Source organism: Podarcis muralis, chromosome 6 (assembly GCF_964188315.1).
Source record: "Podarcis muralis chromosome 6, rPodMur119.hap1.1, whole genome shotgun sequence".
NCBI classification, from domain to species: Eukaryota; Metazoa; Chordata; class Lepidosauria; order Squamata; family Lacertidae; genus Podarcis; species Podarcis muralis.
Genome location: NC_135660.1, coordinates 41,729,035 through 41,752,975, shown reverse-complemented (window position 1 = coordinate 41,752,975; position 23,941 = coordinate 41,729,035). Strand labels below are relative to the sequence as shown.

The 23,941-nt window shown below is 42.5% G+C and overlaps 1 protein-coding gene across 3 annotated transcripts in view; it reads right to left on the bottom strand.

Annotated features, from left to right (window-relative positions):
• The window catches only part of HPSE2 (heparanase 2 (inactive)), a 113,744-nt gene that overhangs the window by 11,839 nt on the left and 77,964 nt on the right, over positions 1–23,941 (bottom strand). The window contains exons 4-9 of one of the 3 annotated variants that reach the window (XM_028730597.2): positions 23,627–23,800; positions 22,622–22,793; positions 13,259–13,306; positions 6,836–6,929; positions 4,578–4,684; positions 337–451 (exon numbers count right to left, since the gene is read on the bottom strand). In XM_028730597.2, coding sequence (XP_028586430.2) covers positions 337–451; positions 4,578–4,684; positions 6,836–6,929; positions 13,259–13,306; positions 22,622–22,793; positions 23,627–23,800 — 710 coding nt within the window. The remainder of the gene's footprint in view (positions 1–336; positions 452–4,577; positions 4,685–6,835; positions 6,930–13,258; positions 13,307–22,621; positions 22,794–23,626; positions 23,801–23,941) is intronic. The other 2 variants (XM_028730598.2, XM_028730600.2) reach the window with 2 other exon arrangements.

The following is a 23,941-nucleotide window of genomic DNA, read 5'->3' as shown; positions in this document are numbered from 1 at the left end:
AAAGATGGGATATAATAATGTAGTAATAAATAAATATGTGAATACAAGACGTACTGTGTGTGGGTCAACATGTCATATATCTTTATTGGTTAAGAAAATAACTGCTGTTCTGAAACAGCAACTGCAAAAAGGATGGTGTGTGTGTGTGTGTGTGTGTGTGTGTGTAAAAAGAGGTGTGGAGAATAGGGCAAAACAAGAGGTCATGGTCACACTGCATACCTATAGTAAATAGATAAAGAAACCATGCAGTCTGGTGTGGCAGAGACCCAATAAGAACAGACTGGTGATGGGGCAAATTCAAAAGATGCAGAATGGAACATGGTGTTGCACACCTACCGGCAAAGGGTTGAAGTTCTGGTCCACAAGATGGTTGTGCCCATGGTCAAAAAATGAGTGTCGCATTACTACATCAATGCCTTGACTGGACAACATCCCAAGAGAGTTCAGCCACCTGGCAAAAAAACAGAGGACTTAATCAGTATTTCAGAGAGTAGCAGGCGATGGATCCCCAGAACATTCTTCTACATTCTGCCTCAGCCCCACAGATTCTTGGCTTCCATACTTAAGAGCAACTGAAGTATTAACAACAGATTTAGTTCCTTCTATCAAGGAAGTACAGTACAAACGTCTTCATCTCCATTTTTTCCTCACAGCATCCCTGTGAGGTAGTTTAAACTGAGCAATAGTGACCGGCCTGAAGTCACCCATTGAGGTTCACTGCTGAGCAGAGATTGGACTGTTTATAGTGTGGAATTGCTATTCTTTATTCAGTAATTTTTATGGAGAATTCAAATGAGCTCATAGTCAACCAGTTGGAATGATTGTGTTGTCTGTGTTGCCTTTTTGCAGAGCCGATTTGTTTGTTTTTTAAGAGGTAAAATGCAATTGCAATATTCAATGTGGACTAGCAAAGCACTACGGCTACTGTGTCTTTAATTATAAGCTTTCTTATTGTTCAGTGCAACCAACAATCTGTCTTTTCATTACCCCTTAATTAGTCAATTATTTGTACCCTGGTGAGCTTTAACTATGGATTTCTTCTTGTTTTTTATTTTCTGAAATAGCATTATTTTACAATTGAAAAGAAAATTCAAAAATGAAAAGAAAGCACCCCACACACAATAACAAAGACTAATTAAGAAGATCTTCAACACTGCTGCTGCCTTCATGAATAGGAAACAATTAGAGGCAGAAGACACAATGAGGAAGCTTCTTCATAAAGTTACAGGCAACCTTCCCCGAAAGAGACTTACTACTTCATAGTAAACATTATAGAAGAATCTTGGCCATAGGGACCAGCATCTTCAGATAATATAGTGCTATAATAAGCGCCATATGGAACTTGCTAACTGTGGAAAAATAATGCCTTAATTCAAAAGGGTTCTAGTGTGGATGAAATTTTGAAGTGCAATGTCTCTTTTTCAAGTCCGATACTCTAGCGATGGACAAATAAATTGAAGTCCATGTTGCTTTTGCATGTGTTCACCCGTGTCACTTTTGCATGGGTTCATTTTTTTTCTGCATTGATCAACAAATATTTTTAAAAACCTGCACAAAAATTCACATTTTAAAGATATGGATTGAATCCAGCTATATAGTGAATGTGCAGAATGACTTCTGCAAGTGCAATGGAATACCTCCCTTTCTCCTCCCCCCATGTCACCCCCAGATCTGCTCCAGAGGGTCGTGGGAGGCAGACTGGAGTGTAGGGGAAGCTCCACTGTACTTACAAAAGTCATTCCATATACGTAATGATGGGCTAGTTAGATAAAAACCAATTTTTAAATATTTATTTTTAAAGGCTTTTTCTCTTAAAATGCTTTTTCTAATATACTCTTTCTCAAAATATTCATTTTAAATGTATTTTGCCATGTTTAACCAAGAATGAACAAACATGAGAATTTAGTTTCTTTCAGTTTCTCATTTTGCCAATCTTAAAATTTAGTTCATTTCTGCATCAGTTTGTATGTGGTTTTAAGTCGGCATGAAAACACGCAAACACATTAAAATAAAACACCCAATCACATTAAAATACACACTAAAATTCACATTAAAATACACACCCAGTCAATCCCTTGTTTAAACTGCTGAAAACTGAGTTGCAACATTCAGAAAAGTGTGAAATTTTGTGAATAATTACATTAATCCAGATCAGACCAGTTTGAACTGGAATTTGCAAAAAACAAATTCTTAAAGTATCCCTACCACACCCTATCCAGCACACAGCACTACTTTCTTATCCAGCTTGCACTCTGATAAAAGTCCTCTGCTCTTCTGGCAGCAGAAATTCAAGCGTTTTTCAAGAGATAGATGCTAATGTGATAAAATGTTGTGAAGTTCTGGTGAAAACCACTTTTGGGAACACGGTCAATGCTACACATTTTCCCCGTTTCCATTAAAGGCTGTGCTGGAATTACTGTACACAGTTATATAGATCCCAGCTGAGATATTCAGTGATAGCCAAAAAAACAATTCCATGACTATCAGTGATGGTCCCTGAGGTTAGGGAGAAGCAAAGTGATTGCACAGAAATAAAATAGAAAGAAAAGATGCAATTTTAGAAGTCATTTTTATTTACTCATTTTAGCTGCGAGGCTGCAATCTTACTTATACGCTTAGTAAACCCCAGTGAATTTGGGAGTAAGCATGACTGACTGACTGACTGACTGACTGACTTGGGAGGAGGCATGCACAGAATTGGGTTATACGTGTAAAATAGCACAGAGCAGGCAGCAATTTTCAAGTAAATCCTGTCTGCTGATGTACAGCTACACCATCTTCACTGTACATCTGACATTCTAATGAGCAAAGACAAACGGGCCGGGTGCTGATAGGGAAGAGAAAAAGGGCATGAGAACTTTCAGCCAATCAGCACTCTGACCAAGCTGCTGGGAAAGGAAGCCAGAGGTATGTGTACTCTGTGCTTAATAAACAAGCAAGCAAGCCAGCAAACAAACAAACAAACAAACATCATGCTGAGATATCCCAAACTCTATGGCTCAAAAAGCTGGACTATATAAAACAGGCTTCTCCAACCTGGTGTTCTCCAGATGTTTTGTACTGTGACTCCCACCAGCCCCAGCCAGAATGGGCCGGGGATGATGGGATTTGTAGTCCAAAACATCTGGAAGGCACCTGGTTGGGAAGGCTGATATAAAGTATACAGATAAAACAAATTGGTGCCTATTTTTTTAAGAAAAATGTATTCCATTTCTGTAAGTAGCTGGGAGGGACAAGGAGCTCTGCAAGGCACTGATGTCCTTCCTTCTCTCTGACCACAGAAAATATTAAATTACTCAATTCTCTGACGTCAGAGATGTCTCCAGAAAATGTTCCAAACCTACCACATAAGGGTCCAAAGCCTTCTTACTTGGGTGGTAAAGAAAGCTAAAATTTTCATGAAATTGAGTTTTGTGCTTCACTAGACCAATTTTCTATACTTGTACAGAAGGGAGAAAAGACACATAGCCTTGAATCACTCTTGTCAATGGCAAGTCCAAGCTGTAAAAAACCGTCCTGAAGAACAGGCAAGATATGCACTTTGGATAAGTGAATGGGATGGAATGGGACCTCATTGAAAACAGCCTCTTTCACTGGCAGGATTTCCTTAGATCTTGAAAACTAGCCATCCAGTTTATCCTTAAAAAGTTTCTCCATGGAAGGAAATTCCATAACTTTGGGGCAGTTTGTTCCATTGTCCAAGTGGTCATAAAGTTTTTCCTGTCTCTTTCTGGTAAACAGATGCTTTTGGTTGGAAATTTCTTACGAAGAATTTACAATAATGCACTCACAGTGAAATCCTATATATGATTACTCAGAAGAAAGTCTAACTGTATTCAATGCATTTCATTCTGGTGAAAGTGTGCATAGGGCTGTTGCTTTTCAGTGCAATTCTATACATGTCTACTCAGAAGTAAAACGGGACTACTCATTAAATTAAATGGGACTTACGCCCAGTTAAGTGGGTCTAGATCAATGCGCAAAGTGTTTTGAAACTTTTATTCTGGAAATGAGGCAGAGAATCAGTTCACTGGGGGGGGGGGGAGGACACAGCATGTGACCCTAACTGTGGAGTTCTGTCCATGTACGCACGCACGCACGCACGTACACACACACACACACACACACACACACACACACACTGCTTCCATGGGGGACATGACCCTTATCAGGACCTAAATTTGTGGGGCTTTAATCCTTTGCCCTTCTGCTGTTGTCTCAATCTGGATTGTGCTTCCTGGGCCTGCAATTTTCATTGCAAACAAAACAAAACAAAAAGCCATGTCGGAATCTTTTTTTTGTTTTTGCTGTTTTCAATGTATGCTGCCCTCCCTAATCCAGACTGGGACTGCAGCAAGATACAAAGAGTTAACCTCTTCCCAACCTCCTTGCTAGGGTTCCAAACTGGATTTGGGGTGCTGGAATGGGGAACTGGTGAGGGATCCTTGTAATCAAGGACAAGCAGCCAGGGGACAACCAGCTGACATACCTATTGATTAATTATCCATTGATTAATTCCCTGTCTCCACATCACACACACCACCATCACCAACAAAAACACACTCAGGTTGACTCACAGGAAGCTGGCAGCATAGGAATCTGAGAGGTTGGTGATGCCTCCTTCAGAGGTGGCTCCGATGCCCTCGAGCCAAATCCTTTTTCCAGGCACATGTGCATTGACAACCTATTGCCAAAATAAAACGGCAAGGATGGTCAGTAATCTTCAGGAGGCAGCTAGTACTCATAAAATGCTATGGATGTGGACAGGTTAGCACAAATAGGATTGCTTGGCTTTGCATGGCTTAATGAGGTCACAGAGTACAGGTGAGTAATAGGTGGGAAACACCATGAGCTAAAGAAAATATCTTACCAACACCACCCCATTGCCTGGCATCAATCTTCCTTACCTCTCCCCTACTTCCAGTACCTGCACTGATCTTACTCCAACCCCTTAACATACAGGTCTTTGCAGGCTTTCACTTTGACCATTTCTTAAGTGCCCAAGGAGCCTCTGATCCAGCACTGGTTCCCTTCCCTAGGCTTATGTGTCCCATCTGAAGCACCACATAGCATGCTGGTGAAGAAAGCACCCCACTGTTGCAAGACGGGGTTGTTATTTCTTCAAAGTCCCATCTCCTTGCAGAAATAGAAATTACACGCACACACTAACTTATGTAGGATATATCCCATATTCATAGATAAACTTCCCTTCCAAGTTACATCACATTAGGCTGGCATGCCATCTAACCATGGGGCAACCCTACCATCTTCCTGACTGGACCACCATCCATCCTCACATAGCAGTTATGCAGCAAAGGTTGCCCTCATTCTCAGTTTTTAAAAGTTGATCATCTCTGATCCTCACATGGTGACTCCTTTGCATATATGTTCATTGAAAGCTGCCCTTCAACCAGCACTGCACAAAAGGGCCACTTTCACATACTGTATTTGCATGTGTATATACATAAACATGTGTGCACAGCTAACACATTTTCCACTGTTTTTATGATATAAATACAATGCACCATGGAGCTGGGTGCATTGTATAATGTGTAAATTTGCCAAAGAACTAAATAAAGGAATAGCAGCCAAATGAAAGGGGGGAAATCTGGTTAGTGCTCAGATAGTCAGTCTACATGGGTGCACAGGGTCTAACTTCTCCATAAGCCAGGACAGGATTTCACACTCTAAACTGTTCCTGAGAAACTGAGAATAGGAACTGTGGTGGTAGCAACTATGAAGCAATCTCACGTCACAACCATGCCAGATTGCATAATGAGAGTAATAATAGTCCTGGGCATAGGGTGGCAACAAACCTGCTAGTTTTGGAGCAGCCAAAACTTTCTCACAAGGCCTTGATTCTAAGACCAAATTGGGCAGTGGTACTTTGCTGAGCATCTGAAGTGGTGAAATGGAGATATGAGCATGGCATCAGAGATACCGGCCTGGGAAATGCCATCGTAACACAAGACAAACCTTGGCAGCACAGACATGCCCAGGACAAGACGGCGCCAGCAAACAAAAGCGCATCAGTGACAACAAGGACTGAGGATGCCAGCTTGCAGCCCCTTCTGCCTCTGCACAGGAGACCTGTCAGAGTGCCTAGGAGATCTGGCCACTTGCCAGACCTGGTTCATTACCTGAAGGCAGCATCTTGTAGCAATAAAACAAGGCAAGAGCATAGAAAGGGGCTCATAACTTCAATTAGTGGCACTTCACCTAATATTTGTGTTGGGTTCTCTAACAGAATGATTGGTCCCCTATTAGGATCACCCTGATAGCACAGATGAAAATCCGACCCCAAATTAAGATTTTAAAAGTCCTTTCTGATAAATCATGTTTGTTTTGATGAGTCAGCCATTCTAGTCAACAATGGATCAAACATTCCTGCCAGGAAGCCCCATAGCTAAGCAAGGTGCATTCCATAAAGAAGAGCCATATTTCCATCTTACTTTTCATTTTCATTTCCAAAGGTCTGTTGCCTCACCCTCAATTGCTATCTTGTTGAGACTATAGTACATTTACTGCCATAATCTACCATAACTTCTGATACTACTACAGCTTGACTGACTCCAAAGTAGCCATTCCCAATGTTCCCATAGGGACAGAGCCTGTATATGGGGCATATCTTGGATATCTTCATACCTACTCTCCCAGCTTTGCTTAGCCTGACCTGAAAGCTGGGATCCTGCGGGGCCCATAAGTAGCAAGGTTGGTCCCAACTGAAACCCCTGCTAGGTGTGTCTAGCACTGGGCAGAGTGAGCCCAGGAGAAAGCTCCCCACCCTTGGAGACATGCTGCCCTCTTGCCCCAGCCATCCCTCTCACTCACGCACTTTCTGGATTTTCCTGATCTGGTCAGAGAGTGTGTCTAACAGGCGCGTTTTCAGGAAGTCCGTCACCTTGGCCACTCGGCCATCAAGGTAGTAACTGGAATGAAAATGAGAAGGCAACAGTCAGAGAGGGGCTGCAGTTATGTGCTCTCCCTCACCCTGGCTAAGGACCGCGCCTCTGATGCCCACATTTGGGGTTCCCCAAAGGTTGCTCTCTGTTCTGCATAAGATGAGTTGCTCTTACTGACCTTTGTTTCTTCTACCACTCTCTTCTCTGTGCCTTCTGCCACAGGATGCTCCCTGTGCCCAGAGGACCCTCCCCACAATTTCCCTCTCTTCTAAAAGCCCTTCCATAATCCATCTCTTCAGCAAAGTCTTTGCCTGCACCTGCACCTGCACTTCCATTTGCACAAGTAATTGTGCAATTAGTCCCTGATCTCTTCCTCCTACTAACTTGTCCATCTAATGAAGACAGCAAGCCCTCTGGGCAGAAACACGTTTCTATGTTCCGCACAGTGCCTAGCACCACATCTGGTGCAAAATAAAGAGAAAAATATTATTAAGGTTCCCAACTGTGAGCTTGCCCATCCAGTCAGGCCCTTCTGCTCACATTGTGCATATTAATGGATTGACCAAGTATGAATACACTGCTACAACTAACCTCACTACCCTGTTCTTTCTGACACGTGAAAGAACAGGAAATGCACAATTCTTCACCAGATTTGAGAGGCCGTGTGTCCCTCAGCACCAGTTTCTGGGGTGCAGTAACAGAGAAGGGTTATTGTGTTCATGCACTTGTGGGTGTCCCAAAGGCATGTGGTTGGTCACTGTGGGGGAAAGGGTGCTCAACTAGATGGATAGTTGATTTGATCCAGTGGAGTTCCTTTTATGCTCTTACCAACACCAGATCCTGTAAAGAGATATCTGGACCAATGTTTCAGAAACCATACACTGACCGGGCCATTACCACCCTCCATTAGCCATGCTGAGTTTCCCCATGAAAGAGTGCAATATATAGGTATAACAAATCAGTGCATGAATGAAAAGAGAGGGTAAATGGGACTAGATTTATTGCAGAGGCAACATTGTAAGCAGAAGGATAATGCCAGCGGACGATATTTTCTGAAAAAGTACTGGATGGATTCAGACTTGGGCCGGAAAATGACAGGCAAGGATGTGCTGGTTCTAAGACACCCCTGGGAGTTTTCTTTCCAAACATGAGGGACTGGTCACCAGGCAGGCAAGATGGGACAGAACTTTACCAGTGTTTTACTATTGCATTGCTTAAGTGTCTCCAGCATCTTTGCAAGGATAGGGAAGAACGCCAGAGCAAAGTGACCCCACATTTGGTGATTCTCTTGGCTGCTCCACTAGGTCTGGTAGATTGCTGCCCAATGGCAATCAGTTGTTTCCAACACTCCCATTTACTTTTATTGGAGCATTCCCTTTTCTGCATGATGCATAAAACCGTCCTTGGGCTTTTGAGACAGGCAAAGCAGACCTTTCCTGCTGAGAAGGGGGTGGGTGGGTCCTAGACCCTCCTAAAGGCTACAAGATTAGCACCTGCTGTCATGCTGAAACTGTGTGGCTCCTCTGCATGTGTTTCGAGGGGCGGAAGTCTGTTGTGAAAAGTTTGAACCACTGAGCACGTTCACATGCAATGCTAAGCCAAGATGTGTGTTGGTTTCTTGAACCATAATATGCATAAGTTGTATGCTGATGCATACAGTGCAAGCATTCCTGCTTTGCTCCTCCCTTCATCCAGCTGGGAGCAACAAACCACAAGTTCTGGCTTGGCATGATGTCATCCTTACAAGTGCTCCTCCTAGTACATTGCTCCCAAACAAACCACAGTCGGCAAGACAAGAATAATAAACCTTGGCTTCGCGGCATGGTTAGTTTGGAGAGGAACAAATAATGCACACTGGTTTGGACATAATGCTAAAGTCAAGGGTTGTGGTTTGCTTTCCCCAGCTGGGAAGAGCAAAAGAGGAGTGCTAGTGCACATTATGGATAAACAAGTCGCACACCTTGCCTTAGTGTTACATGTCAGCACATCCCTTGGATTAAAACAAAGGGACTGCACAGCATGTTTGACTTAAAATGTTTGCTAGCACATCTGGAAGCATAGTGGGGAATGCTGTTTGGACAAATATGGCAGGAGTTGAGCCCTACAACTGAATGGTATAGTTACTGTGAGGTTTGGGGTTAGGAAATTAATGAAGAAGTTGTTTAAAGTTTGGCATAGGCCCAACAGACCGCACTCCTTCCCAAGAGCAGTAGTCTGAAGCTCAATCAGGCTTCTGAGCAAAATAATATCAGCTTCAGTGGTAGCAGAAAAATCATTCTTTTCATATATCATAAAGACACCACAGTCTCTATTGTGACACATTGTCCCCAAAGGAAACATAGACCCTGGTTAGCGCATCTGCATCCCTTAGAATCTCACACCATTCATGGAGATTTGAGTGGTGTGTAACAATATATTTGCTTTGCTGGCAGCTCTCCAGTTCAGGAACTTAAAGAAGACTGGAAGGGTTATTTTCCTCTCCCCATCAACATGTTAACTTCAGCAGCAAAAGCCCAAGCTGAATCATGGGCAAGAAATGTCTATTACATATCTAATCATGCAATTCAGCACCACATCACTGTCTGCACTGTGCTTGCCGCCTACCTGCATGCTTAAAAGCCCATGCAAGCCATTTCTGGGGAGTTGGGATGCCAGCTGCCTCTTACACTAAGCAAAACTATGAAAGCATCAGTATCTTTTTAAGACACCACCCACAATTAACGGCCCAAACCATTAGCCTCAGATGGGATTTAATGAGCAGAGTTTGAGGGCTTCAGAGCAGCTGTTTTTGTTTTACTCCTCTTTATGGTAGAGGAACCTTTGCCCCATTATCTGACCCCCTCCTTTTATTTCAGTTAATTGCATTAAAGCCATTTCCCAACACTCAGGAATTTCCAAATCCATTCCTGCTCCAGGAAGGTCTGCTTGGAATTAGAGCCCCACCACCTCCTCTCTTCGTCCCACCTCCCAGTTTTTTCTCACTGGCTGGGGAAGGGGAAGCTGGCACCTTCCCCCTGCAGCTATTCAGCAAGGCACAGGTTTCCTGCACAAAATACTTCCTCCATCTCTGGTATTGTCACCATTTGCTCCCTCTCAATTCCTGAAAATCTAGCTGATGATGATGATGATGATATATTATTATGTATATAACCCACCCATCTGCCTGGGTTTTCCCAGCCACTCTGTGCAGCTCCCAACAGAATATTAAAAACACAATAAACATCAATCATTAAAAACTACCCTAAACAGGGTTGCTTTCAGATGTCTTCTAAAAGTCAGATAGTTGTTTATTTCTTTGACATCTGATGGGAGGGCATTCCACAGGGCAGGTGCCACTACCGAGAAAGCCCTCTGCTTGTTTCTCAGAAGCTATTTCCTTTTTTCAGGTGTGATCCTGGACTCTTACAGTTTTGATTTTAGCCACTTCTGGACATTCTCTTTCAACTGTACTCTGCAAGTGTTTGAAGTCTGACTCTGGGGCGATTGGTCTGTGATGTGGATGGTGGTGTTTGTGAGCCCCACCCCTTTGAATTGCCTGTCTACCAACCTGCTTTGATCACTTCTAAAACAAATTCACATGATTCCCTACAACATATCCCTCACCTCCGATGCTGTCCAGTTTCAGTGAAAATTCATTGCGCCTGCTGTTTTGCTCCAGTGCTGGGGCACACACACTACTTTTTTAGCAACTAACCTTTTCCCTACAAAGCAACTACAGCAAGGATGGCAGCAGGCGCTCTTTACAGGGAAAGGGGAGGGTGGATGAAGTTTCCCCAGAAAAAGCAGAAGCTTATTTGATGGGGAAAAGGTGTGTGGGTCAGGTTTTCCCAGAACTTCCCCCTGAAAAGGCTATCTATTTCATGGAATCAAGGTACGGAACAAGTAGCAAAGAATCAGGCCCAGCATTAGTACAACATTCTGTAATTAAACTCATGCCATTGCTGCTATCTAAAAGTGCTGATTTTCTCAAACAGTTCATGTTAGATGGGGGGGTGTTGTGTGACCCACATGGATGGGCTTTGTCCTTCGTGATAAAGAGATGGACACTAACCACCCAGATGAGTAGACACACACTACAGGATATTGCACATTTTCCACTTTGAATTCCTTTCCTCCATTTCAGTCTTAAGGGCATCTCCTGTAGAGTGAATCCTTCTGCAGCAAAATACTCAATGCATTCTTACAACAAATGTTTCATTTGTTCCACTGGTATGCTACAATACCATATGTGCTTACTAGTGTATATGAACCAAGGCTCTGATTCATGAACAAATACATTGCAAAAGTTCTGTCATCAACCCCAAGGCACTCAATGAGTGATAGCAACAGATCTCATGCACAGGTAAGATAGTCATTGTGTAGCCACTGTGCCTGGGAGAGTGATCAGCGCAGCACTCCTGAATCTCTGTAAATTTAGAAAGGAAGCTTCACTGGAGTCTGTGGAGTCCAAGAATGAATGGAGTACTATATGGTATGCATAATTGTTTCCAACACGATTATCATGGAGTTTCACACACAAATGAAGTAGGTATAGTCTGGAATCATGAACCCATGTTATTCCAAATGACACCGAGTTCTCTGTAAGTGCAATTCTGTGCCTATAACCTGGGAAACACTTTGCATGCACCACAGAACTTCCTTCAGAATGCAAAACTGATGGTGCTTCCGTGTAGCTGAAGGCATTAAAGCACCATAAAGGGGTCTTGCATAATATAACATCTTGCCTAAGTGTAAATCTTGACAAGTTTTGAGGGCCCTTCTTTCTATCTGATTCTATAAAGCTTCACTTTCTGTCAATCACTAGAGAAAGGCTAACACACATCCTGCCTTTGTTCAGTCAAAATCATAATGTTTGAGTGAGAGAGCTCTCTTCCTCATGTGGGGCCTATTGCCCATGCTGACTGAGACTGATGGGAGCTGGAGTACAGCAACATCCAGAAAGCCACAGGTTAGACACCCCTAGCCTAGAGATTACTGACAGTCAATCTCTGGAACAAGGGATAGTTTCAGCACCACTAGTGGATCAACCCCATGGAATCCTGGAAAGCCAGAAATTTATTTTGGCAAAAATATCTGTACAAGCCAATACCAATTTGGCACAGCATCTTTCTGAAGATGCCAACAAATACAACAGAGCATCAACAGCTTTCTAAGGACAAGGGATTGTCATTACTTGGCATTCAATCCATGCTTGCTCTCAGGCTATGTTGTTAGGCAGCAGGAACCAGTGGCGTAGCGTGGGGGGTGCAGAGGGGGCCGGCCGCACCGGGCGCAACATCTGGGGTTAGGGCAAATCCACAGGTTAGGGGGCGCAAATCCACGGGTTAGGGGGCGCAAATCCACGGGTTAGGGGGTGCAAATTACTTCCTTGCCCCGGGTGCTGACAACCCACGCTACGCCACTGGCAGGAACACCAGTCACACTAACCTGAGCAAACTCTTCATTAAGAGAACTGCCTGTGGATCACATCCCATTTTTTGCCACAGCAAGAATTCTATTTCTAAAAGTGGCTCTTGCTCCTGATCAGGTCACTTTCAGCAACATGGTTAAACTAGGACAATATCCCATTCAGGCTAGGTAAATTCTGCACATGTGTCTTTCTAAAGCTATCACATGACCCCAGAGAGTAGACAGACCTGGTTGCTAAGGTAAATGGCAAAAAAGGCAGAAATGTCAATAAAAGTACCTCTCTGTGACTCAACCCACATTTTACTCAGAGTAGACTTGTTGGATTTAATGACTATGACTAGGTCTGTTAATTTCAGTGGGTCTACTATGAGTAAAAGTTAGTTGAAAACATCCCTGTATATTCACAGTCAGCTTGTCCTGTGACTTCCAGTTTCTCACACTAGTGAGGGAAAAACAGTGCTAGCAGACAAGTTCTGCCGTTTGAAATATTCATCACACAGTAGGTTTCTGTGAGGACATCATCCCTCTGCCACACACAGGGCACTGGTGTGCGGCATCCTTTTCTCTGAATATCTTCTTGCATTGATACTGAAATGTGCAATGCTTATCTTATAGGATTTATTCTTAGCCTACCCTGAGCTTCACACTAGGGAAGCCTCTGACACCAAAACCAACATGAGTGGTAGAATTCCTTGCTACATAGCTGGTATTCTTCTCACAGCGTAAGTTCTGCTGTCTGCAAGAGTTTAGCCCGTCCATTTAACTAGAAAAGTTTCTCCTTAGCCAACAGAGTGAACTCAAGAAAATAGAATGGGAAAGGTAGTCTTAGAAGTCTCTCTCTGTGTTCTTTGTCTGAAGATAGTGCTCTATCGATGTCTGGCTCAGTTCTTGACTTCCGCCCAAATTGATGCATGTTTAGAAATATTGGAAAGGGGGAAAATACCTACTGTTGCCAGGTAACAGCATCCACTGTGTTCCCTGCCACCTTCATGAACCTGTGAGATACAGAAAATATGTGAGCTTCTGGAAATGAGAGTGTTCCACACATACATACATGCATGCATGCATGCATGCACTCACAGCTCACATCAGTACAGGCCACTAACATTCCCAAGAAGTCCAAGTATGACATACTGTTCTTCTGCTATGCAATATCACATCAACATTGAATCAGTAGGCTTTTGTCAATGTAAAGTAATAGTTGGATATAGCAAAACCCATACTCTTATTTACTCCAGTTCTGATTGGAAAGAAGATTCTTTTTGGAAAGGAGAACCTAAGCTAAACTGGACCCATTAATAAAACTCTCCGAAGGGGTTGGTGAAGGTTCTCAGGGTGCTATGATACTACTGCAATAGCTTCAGATTAGCCCTTTGGTACCGCAGTTGCTCCAAGAACTGACTCCCTAGGGAACAGGGAGAATCAGAAGGATCCAAGAATGAATCTCCTAGAGTGCCTGCACCCCAAAACCTCTGAAAGGAAAGGAAGCTTAAAGTGTGCTCCCAGCATCTCCAAGAACCAAAAAACATTTCTTGTAGTTTGGTGTTGCGCACCCAGCATGCATATCAAAAACCATGCTACGTTATCTTAGATAGCAAATTTCCAAGGCTTTATGATGCATGCAGTATGGTTTGCAGCAAACAGCACACCAGAGAGCTGTACATGACAATAAGGAAAGTCAGAATTTGGTAGACCTCTTGCAACTTTGCCAGTTTTGCATGGCAGAAACCACCACACTTTGCTGAGACTGACTTATTCAAATTTGCATGATTATTTTGACTGCAGTGTTTTGGTTTAGCAAAAACAGGGGCAACAGAAGCCCCCCCAAAATCAGGAGAAGTTTGGAGCAGGGGCAATAAGATATGGGAAGACAATAGGACGTTCCCTTCCCCCAAAAGCTCCTTTTGGTTTTTCTGTGTGTACATTTTCAAATCTTCTCCATAGCCATGACAGCCATGTAAAAAGAACAAGGGCAAGATGCAACACGTTGGGTGGGTGGGGGTAATACCATGTCTCGTATCATATGTTGTGGCTCTGTGACTTGAAACATGCTATGCACACACACACACACACACACACACACACACGACAGACAGCAGCCTGTTTGTTTGTTTGTTTGTTTGTTTGTTTGTTTGTGAGTATGTGTGTCAGTTTGATTGGGAATATGAAAAAAAATGTCTCTAAGGTTCTAGGGCTCCACTTAAGTTCATGGTGTGTGCAAGATGCTCACAACACAGATAGTTCGGATGCTATGAATTTTTCAACTAGCATAGGAGAACTGGAATACAGGCGTCTCCATCTCTTCTACCATCAAGAGTAGGGATAGCCAACATGGTGCCCTCCAACTCCCATCATCCCTGAGCACTGACCATGCTGGCTGGGGTTATGAGAGCTGAATGACATCTGGAAGGCACCACATTGGCTCACCATGATCTAGAGCCCCATAGAACTGATATTTGACTCATCCCCTTTATTGCTGTCAGGAAGGCAGCCAGAATAGTTATTGGTTTGAGCAGTCTCAACATTATCTAGAAAAATATGCACATTTAATGTAATTCTCAGTTCCTCGCTGTGTACATAAATAGCAAAGATGGGCAGAGTAATGAACATGATATGTTGGGCAGTCAATGTGCTCCAGTGGTGATTTATACATTCTGTTCTCCCCATGCCCATCCACATGGAATGAAATGTTAATTTGCAGTCCTGTGAAATGATATGTGCTACTAAATTAAAGACATGGAGAAGTTCAGCCCCAACTAATAACATTTATATGTAGCTCATCTCCCTGTGGTTCTTTCCTCTTTCTTTCACAGCCAGGGGAGGAGCGTGTTTTCTTTTCTATTTGTATTTCTTTGGTTGCGGTGCTTTTAAACAGAGTGCACACCATCTGTACCATTGTGTACATATGCTACAAATAATTTCATGATACATTATAAAAAAATCTATAATCTGGTAGGTACGGCTACTGTATTTATCATCCACATCTTGTGGTTGACTTCATTCATTTCCATCAATGTGTGTATAGTTCAATAGGAATGTCCTTTTTCTTAAGGTTAATGAAGTCAGGATTGGGGGGGTTTCTTATCTCTTCCATACAGACAATCATATTTAGCTCTCCTATGAATTATATTATGTCCCTCTATATTTGATGCCCCAAACAATATACAGTGTTTTTTACTGAGGCCAAAGCAGAGCCAAGTACCATGGTCCTGTTACTCCCAGTGTTTTAGATAGGTTGTCTGTGCTAATGAAACCAAGGCTGGCTTTCTCCTAATTTGGAGTGCCATTGCACTGCTAATCTTGTTAAAAGAGCAATACCTCTGCCCAATATGTGCATATTCAGCACTTCTTTCATCTTTTCTGATTGGTAATAGTTTCCATTCCCTTTTGCTGAATTTCATTTGTTGCCCATCCAGCTGTCCAAGTTATCATGATTGCTTTGCATGCTATCTCTGTTCTGCAAAGCTTCTGAGTACTTTACAAATTTGGTAAGCATCGTGTCCACCCTAAGAAATTCTATGTGCACATTTATGCACCCTCATATCCAAACCAGAGCACTTTCAACTTTAAACTCTATCTCCATGTTTCCAGTCCACACTAGTGGATTGTGCTTGATTGGATATATGAATGCTGTGGACCTAAGGTCCATTTTGGGTATGCACACAGGCACTTGTTTACCTGTGCAGGCACACTTTTTTATTTCCTTTTTGAAATATCAAGCTTACCAGAAAATGAGATCTGCACAAAGGAGCAGCCAAGAATAATAATAATAATTAAAAAAATGTGTCACTGCAAGCGAGGCAAGGATTTGGAGTTGCTGGCGTAAAAGGCTACCACTTCCTTTCTTCCTCTTTTCTTTTCACACTTCCTGTACCCACAAGGGCAAATTTTAGTTTTACTTTCAGTACAGCTCTTTTGAGCAGTTCTGTGCAAAAGAGCTTTTTTAAAAAATAAAAATTCCACGAACATGCCCACAGCAACAGGAAAAGGGCAGGCTGCATTGTTTCCTTTGGGCTGATGGAAACAAAATGGAAGTAGGGGGTGTGGCAAAATAGGAAAGGCGATCTACTTCTTAGTGGATGAGTCTTTGTCAGCATGAGCAGACAAGCTTTTGAAATATTTAGAGGACCACTTCTCAATTTATGATTTCCCTATGTTGACGGGATCATGTTATGTGCAACCCCTCCCTGATCCCTTCATCTCTACCCCACCTGGTGATATTTCTTACCCCCACAGGGAGCCTCCTAGGTGATAATTCATTTACAAAGACTAGAAGAGTCTTTGAAAAATAGAAGTGGCAGGAACAATGTTCAGAAGGTGAAGCTGGTGCCATATCAAGTATCCAGCTGGAACCAATTGGTCAAACACTGGACCAGATGATTCATCCAGCCAGATCTTGATAACACAAGTTCATAGGCAAGATGTCATCTGCTGATCCAAAAAGCATATCTACATTTTCCATACCTCCCTTTCTGGTATCCACATGGCAACAACCCTAACAGCTGAGTATCTGTAAAAAATGGGATTGTTGGATATACACAACGTTCCCTTGGAACACCTGTCCTATCCCTAGTTGAAATAATTAATCTCCTCTGAATGTTCAACTGTTTAACAACTTGTATTCCCACCTGATGATATTTCCTTCTACTTGTATTTCCATTTTGCATATGTGAAATGACATCAAAAGCCTTGCTAAAATACAATGCCTACTGTTCTAGCCTGATCTAATAGAGCAGATCCCTGCCAAAAGTCTGCTAGGTTGGCTTTCCCTGTTGTCGTCTTCATAAATCTATGCCAGCTACTAGCAATTACCCTGTTTTCCCATAGGTGCTTAAAACAGATTGATTTATAACCCATTCTAATAACTTCCAGGGTATAAAAGTCAGACTAATGGGCCTATAACTCCTCAATTTCTCCTTTCTTGCTTCTTAAATATAGCCATTATATATCTGTCCTTCTCCATTCTTCTGAGACATCTTCTTTCTTCCATGAAGACTCGAGATAATTGGTACATCCTCATGAGATTTCTTTGGCACGTGATGGTTTTTCTTTGATGTGTGACTTTCTCCCCTGACCCACATCTGTTTTCTCTCCCTGTGTGTCATATATCTACTTTGAAGAGCACACCAGTTTACAGAGTGTGCAGTTTAGGCATCAGGTAAGTGGGTTATGAACAAGCAAGTTGGGAAGGAATGGTCCTCAAGTCCTAGACCATTACCCTACTTGTATATCTACAGTGACAGTCAGTCACTGGATGGGAATCTAAGGGCTGCTTCATATGCCATGTGTAACAATGGCATTCACTGTAATATGGTGAAAGCATACATAGATGATGTTCTGCTACCACTCCACAGGTGACTCATTTATTTCAGAGCTACATAGTGGGTAGTAACTTTTGCTTAACTTTTAACTTTTGCTCAGTAGAAATTAATTGAAATTAATGAATGTGACTAAGTTAGGTTCATTAATTTCAATGGGTCTACTCTGAGTAACAGTTAGTTGAAGACTACCCAATATTTTTCCCCATATTAAATCCAGTTTTTCTACATGTACATCTGTACTACATGACCAAATATCTATGGCATAAGAGAGCCTCGTAATACATTTCCACACAGTTTCACACTTTGAAAGTGTTTTTACTACTCTGGTTTCCATTGCTGGGGAGGCCCAGTGTTTGGTCCAGGTACTTCAAAGGGTTTTTTGGTCATATGGTCAGACTCCCAGCTAGGAAGTCAGCAGATTATGCGACAACAAACTCAATATTTTGCCTCATAAATTTATATATTTTGCTAAGCAGAGGCAGAGGAATTATTAAATACTTAAATAAAAACAAAATAATCATTTACATAATTCTTCCACGTATTTTTTAACCATTCGAGAGAAAAAATTATGTTCACCTTACCAGAAAAAACACAACCCTCTCACACAAAGAAAGCAGAAAAATCTGGAACACATCTTATTTTACAAAGGGGGGGGGGATATGGTGTAATGTCTTTCTATGCCTCCTCCCTTAAGATATGGGGTCTGTGAATTTTTAAAGAATCTCATTCACAAAGCCTGGTTTAAATTTTTATTCAGGTGCTAAGTATTCCAGTCAAAATGGCCTCAGTGAGACAACTGAGGCATAACTCCCCTTTAAATAATGTGTATGGATTTACATAAAAAGAGGAACTGCTGCACTCTGGAAACACACTCATCAAGTTCTCGTCACACGTACCTAACCCTCTCCAGGGCTGTGGTCCAGGAAAACCAGTTTTGCTAGTTTGCAACAATTGCCAGCTTTTCACAACACAGATTGGCTGTTATCTCCTGACATCACAGATCCCCCACCCTCCCTCCTTGGAGCACTTTAGCAGATTTCCCACCCCTTCACAAACACCCCCCCCCCCAAAAAAAGGGGTGGTGGCATACATGAACTTTTGATGGTTTAAACATGCAAACTCCCCCCCCACACACACACACACTGGTCATTGCCAGAAGTTGGGGGAAAGGGCATGACAGATGACTCAGTCCATATTGGATTCAGTCCATATTTGATTCACTGATAAAGCCTTCTGTCAAAAGCACTGCAAATGCAGGCTAGAATCCAGGCTCACTTTGAGTGAGGAAAGCATGTACTTTATTAAGACATCCTTCAGCTCTGCTTCCACTGCTTCCCTTCTCTCTTTCCCTCTGTCCAGCTGAGTTTATATTCATACTGCCATCTCAAAAGGTGGGATATAAATGTAAATATTGCAACAACTACTACTACTAGTAGTAGTAGTATAATTTGGAGACCAGAAAGCTGGAGAGAAAGGGCCACATGGCCTTCAGTGTAAGAGAAGGAAATATAATTATGAGGTTTTAGCTTAAAAACAAAAGTTTCAGAGAATTAGTTTCAGAGAAACTAGTATCCTCTATCTTGGATTCACACCTAGGAAGGCTGCACACAGTGAAAGAGTGACACCAGTTTCAGAAGTGCAAAGGCAACCATTGCACTTCTGAGAAGGGAAATAATTTTTTATCTGATATGTCTGAAGAGGAAAATATAACATCACATTCTACTCACCAAATATCATCCATCGTTTAGGAACCAAGTTCCACACAGGGGCTGAACCTAGGCTGAGGTCATCTCAGTTTCCCTGCTAACAACTCCGCTGATTCTTTGGGAACTCTGAGAAATGCTACGACTCCTGACCCTCCACCCCACAAAGTAGGGAACAGATACAGACTGTTCTGAGCAGCTCTGGTTCCCTGAATAGCCTAATTAACACTTCATCAAGTGGGGCTGGCTGTCCCATCTGTGGAAATTCCCTTGCACCTGACCACATGTCCGTCTCTGACTCTTCTCTCTGCCCTGCAGGCAGCCAACCAGCTCAGTAGTACTAAAGGAACAAAATACACCGAGTTCCCAAAGCATCTCTCCTTCCCCAAACGCAGCAAGATTTCAGGTACAATATTATGTTAGTACTCATTTCAGGGAAACCTGATTCACAATTCTGTCTGGGCAGACACAGGGAATCAGTTTGCTTTTAACATGTAGCTAGTCGGTCTTTTGAAGAAAAAGAAAAACCCAAGGGTCGACAGTCCAAGACCACATTCACACTGGACGTCTAAAGCACTATGATATCACTTGAAACAGACATGGCTTCCGCCAGAGAATTCTGGGAGCTGTAGTTTGTTTAGGGTGCTGAGAACCATTAGGAGATCACTAATCCTCTCACAGATCTATAATTGCCAATAGTTCCCTGGGAAGAGCAATTGGATGTGATAACACTCTGAGGGAAAGGTCAAGCCATATGAATATATAGTACTTTCCTGCTCCACAGTAGAGAGGACAGTGGCACAATTCCCCACAAAGTTAGAGAAATCAACACCAAGTCTTTAAAGTGATGAAAGGGCAACAGGGAAAATGCTAGTGTCACAATTCAGCAGTGGCATCACTTGGATTCTCTAAAATAACTGAGTGAATGCATAAATTATGTCAGATCCAGAGAAAACGGCTACTGTGTGGAATGGCCATAGCTCAGTGGCAGAACATGTGCCTTATATGGAGAGTGTCCCAGGTTCAAAATTGGGATGGAAGGATCTGTCAACATCAGTTTTCATTTTTCCAATCTTAAATTCAGTTCTCCACATTGTGAATTCTTTTTTTTTTAATTCTCATGAAAATTCATCAGCATCTTAGTGCAAATTTATCCTAATAAATACGTTTTTATATTCAGTTTTGACTAATGCACACATTTTGCAATCTTCCCCACTGTAATGCATTTCTCTACATTGTTTTTGCTAATAATTTCATGTTTATGCACACTTTCCCCTAATGTATGCATTATTTAGTTGAACTTGCATCAAAAAATTCAGATGAGTGTTATGTTTTCATTTGCATGTTGTTTCAGAAAGTTCAAATTTGACAAATTCACTTTTAAATGAAAACTGTAACAAATTTCTCCTTTACCCCTGCATGGATAGGTAAGCATGGATAGGATCACACGTTAACCAATTTTAAAATTTCCCCCATACCCTCTCCACATACATGTCTTTAAAGCTAAATAAACCCAGTTCCTTCGGCCTTTCCTCGTGGGATTTGCCTTCTAGCCTATGTGCCATCTTTGTAGGTTGCCCAGAAATGTTTCCAATTCGTTCATCAGCTTTGCTACCTAGAAGATGTGGCAGCATGCTTTCTTCCTCAGCGTTACAGCTAATGCTGCTGCCAATGTTACATTATTTTGCTGCAACTCCACATATGCCCCCCCTATTTTTATGTATTTAACAAAATTTATATACTGCTTGATTGTTGTCGTTTTTTTTAAAAAAAAACACCTCTTAGCAGTTTAGAAAAACAGAAAATACAGCATTATATATATTATCAATAAAAACAGTTTAAGCCAGGTATTTAATAATATTTAAAAATGATTTAAATCAACAATAGCTAAAATGAAATCAAACACGTGTAACTGTAGGCCTGCCTAAACAAAAATGTTTAAAACAAAAGCAGAAAATAGTACAGCAAAGATGTCTGCCTGGTGTCAATAGACAGGGAATTCCAAAATGTATGCTGACTTATGTGGAATGAGTCTTATGTGGCATCTGCAACAGTGCTAGTTCTGCAGATCAAACTGGTCCAAAGGGCATATATGGGGTAAGGCAGACCCTTAAGTAAACTGGTCCCGAGCTGCTAATGGTTTTATATATTAACAATATACTAATGATATACTACTAATGGTAACACCTTGAACCTGGACCAATAGCAAATGGGCAACCTTTGCAGATATCTGAGCAGAGGTGTTATATATTGACAGGGTATCACTCCTTTCAGCAACTGTGCTGCAGCATTCTGCACTAACTGTAGCTTCTGTAGAAAGGGAAGCCCCACACAGAGTGCATTGCAGTAATCCAATATTGAAGCCATCAATGGCTGAACTAATGTGATCAAGCTCTGCTGGTCCAGAAATGATTGTAGCTGTGTCACCAGTCACAGTTGGTAAAAAGTGCTTCTAGCCACTGAGGTTACCTGGGGCTCCCTCCAGTGACAGGGATATGATATTTGCACACTTGAGTCTTCTTTGTTTGCATTTTACTTGGTCAATTTTCACCATGTTGCTGTGTGCTAAGCTCTAAGGTTTATTAAGATTGTTTCTGGGGTGTTTGCCAGTTGTCCCAGTTTTGTATCAAAGGCTGGTGAAGAGGCAATGGCCAATCTGTGCAATGTCCTCTTTCTCTTACAAGTCATGGTTGCTCAAGGCTTCTTCCTCTTTAGATGGAATAAGAGTCTATATAGCAACTGTTAATAAGGAAAGGTTTGGGTGTTTGAAAGGGACAGCCAATGAAAACTTCTGCCAATGCCTTAAGAATTTGGCAGGAAAGTGGTGAAATAGTACTGGAACATAGGGAAGGGAAGTGGCAAAGGAGATCTTATAGGAGGGTCAACAATGAGGCATGGACACTTTGCTTTGATAGTCCTGACAATTTTACCAACTTGGGTCTAAAACGTCATGGAATACTCCAGGGACTTTCAAATGCCAGAACCTTCTCTGCCTAGCACCCTGGCACTCTGGACATCATACAGCTAAAAATCAGGGCACATACAGTCAGTTTAGCTAGTACACTGCTTCATATGACACAAAGAGCGGCAACTGTGCCTTTCATAGATGTATGCCTGGGGTAAGCATAGATTTTTCTATTACTGCACCATCATGAGCAAAGAAGCCACCTCTGCGGAGCTTTTCATTGCTGTGCAGTGATTAAACCTGAGAGGTGAGTTTGATGTCTCTGGTATGAGAAAGATTTCATAGGTCCCTGCATTGTTGGCCATGAATCAAATCACTCACCCATCCAGAAGGGCCACAACGTTCTTCCTAGGCCTCCCAATGTTGGGCCCATACAGGCTGGCTCTGGAGTAGGTGCGGATCAGCTGCAACAGGCTCTTCAGCTGCATGTAGTCTTTGCCCAACTGAGTACCATTTACTGCTCGCCCTGTCAGGGTGCGGTAGTTATTTGGTTCTGGAAGAAAACAGAAACAAGCATTCACCAACTCTGACCCGACTGCTCTGAAGATGGTGCCCCGTAAAAGTCATGAGTGAGAAGGTGGAGTCACTGCCACTTATCAGGAAAGAGGGAGGGGAGGTTGGCACTGTGTGGGTACATTGGCAGAGAAAACCCAGTGATCTCACTGATGCACCTACATGGTGTTGACCTCCCTGCCGCCTCTCCCCTCTCCCTGCATGGAGACCCTATGCAGAAAGGACTGGTGAAGATGACTCTATATAGCTCATTACAGTGCAAACATATGCACACTTACCTCAGAATAAATGATATGCAACATAGTTGGACTCCTGGAGAAACATTTTAGGATTGCAGTATTTGTCCTCTATTTTTACTGAGAACTTTCAAATCTTCTTTCTCACACAAGCGCCTTCCTTCCCTGTACCATCAAGATATCAATCTCTTTTTTGCCCGCAGATTCCTATGGCTATCAATTGCAGGGAGCATCCCCCAGTAGCAGTGTTCCACTTCTGTCATTCAACAACTACTAGCTATGATGGCTATGTTCTATCTCCACTGTTGGAGACATTATGGCGCTGAATACTTGTTGCTGGGAATAGCAAGTGGGCACGCTGCTGTTGCCTTCATTTCCAGCTTGCAGGCCTCCCACAGGCATCTGGTTGGCCACTGTGAGAGCAGGATGCTAGACTAGACGGGCCATTGGGCTGATCCATTGGGCTGTTCTTAAGAATTCCTCCTAACCTAGAAGGTGACCCCAGTGCTTATTTTCTCTCCAATCCTCCTCCCCGTCCACCTCCTTCTCCAAATCCCCCTCTCCAAACCTCACTCACCATTGCCCAACTCCCAGGAGATGTTGTACTTCTTGCTGGCACTGTACTTGAGCAAGCTGAGGGCATTGGAGCTGTTCCAGGAATTGTTGGGGTTCCGGCGCAGTGCGTTCAATGCAAAGATGAGGTGGAGGCCAGAACAGTCAGCAAAATTATAGAGTTTGTCTAGAGACCTGGCTGGGAAGAAACAAAACCAGCCTGAAACTCAAGTGCAAAGAACTCCAAGGTCCAGAGAGTAACCCCCATAGTTGCTGAAGTTCTTTGTCCTAGGGAACTCAGAAAAGGGTGGTAACAAAATGGTCCAGATGATGGGTTCAT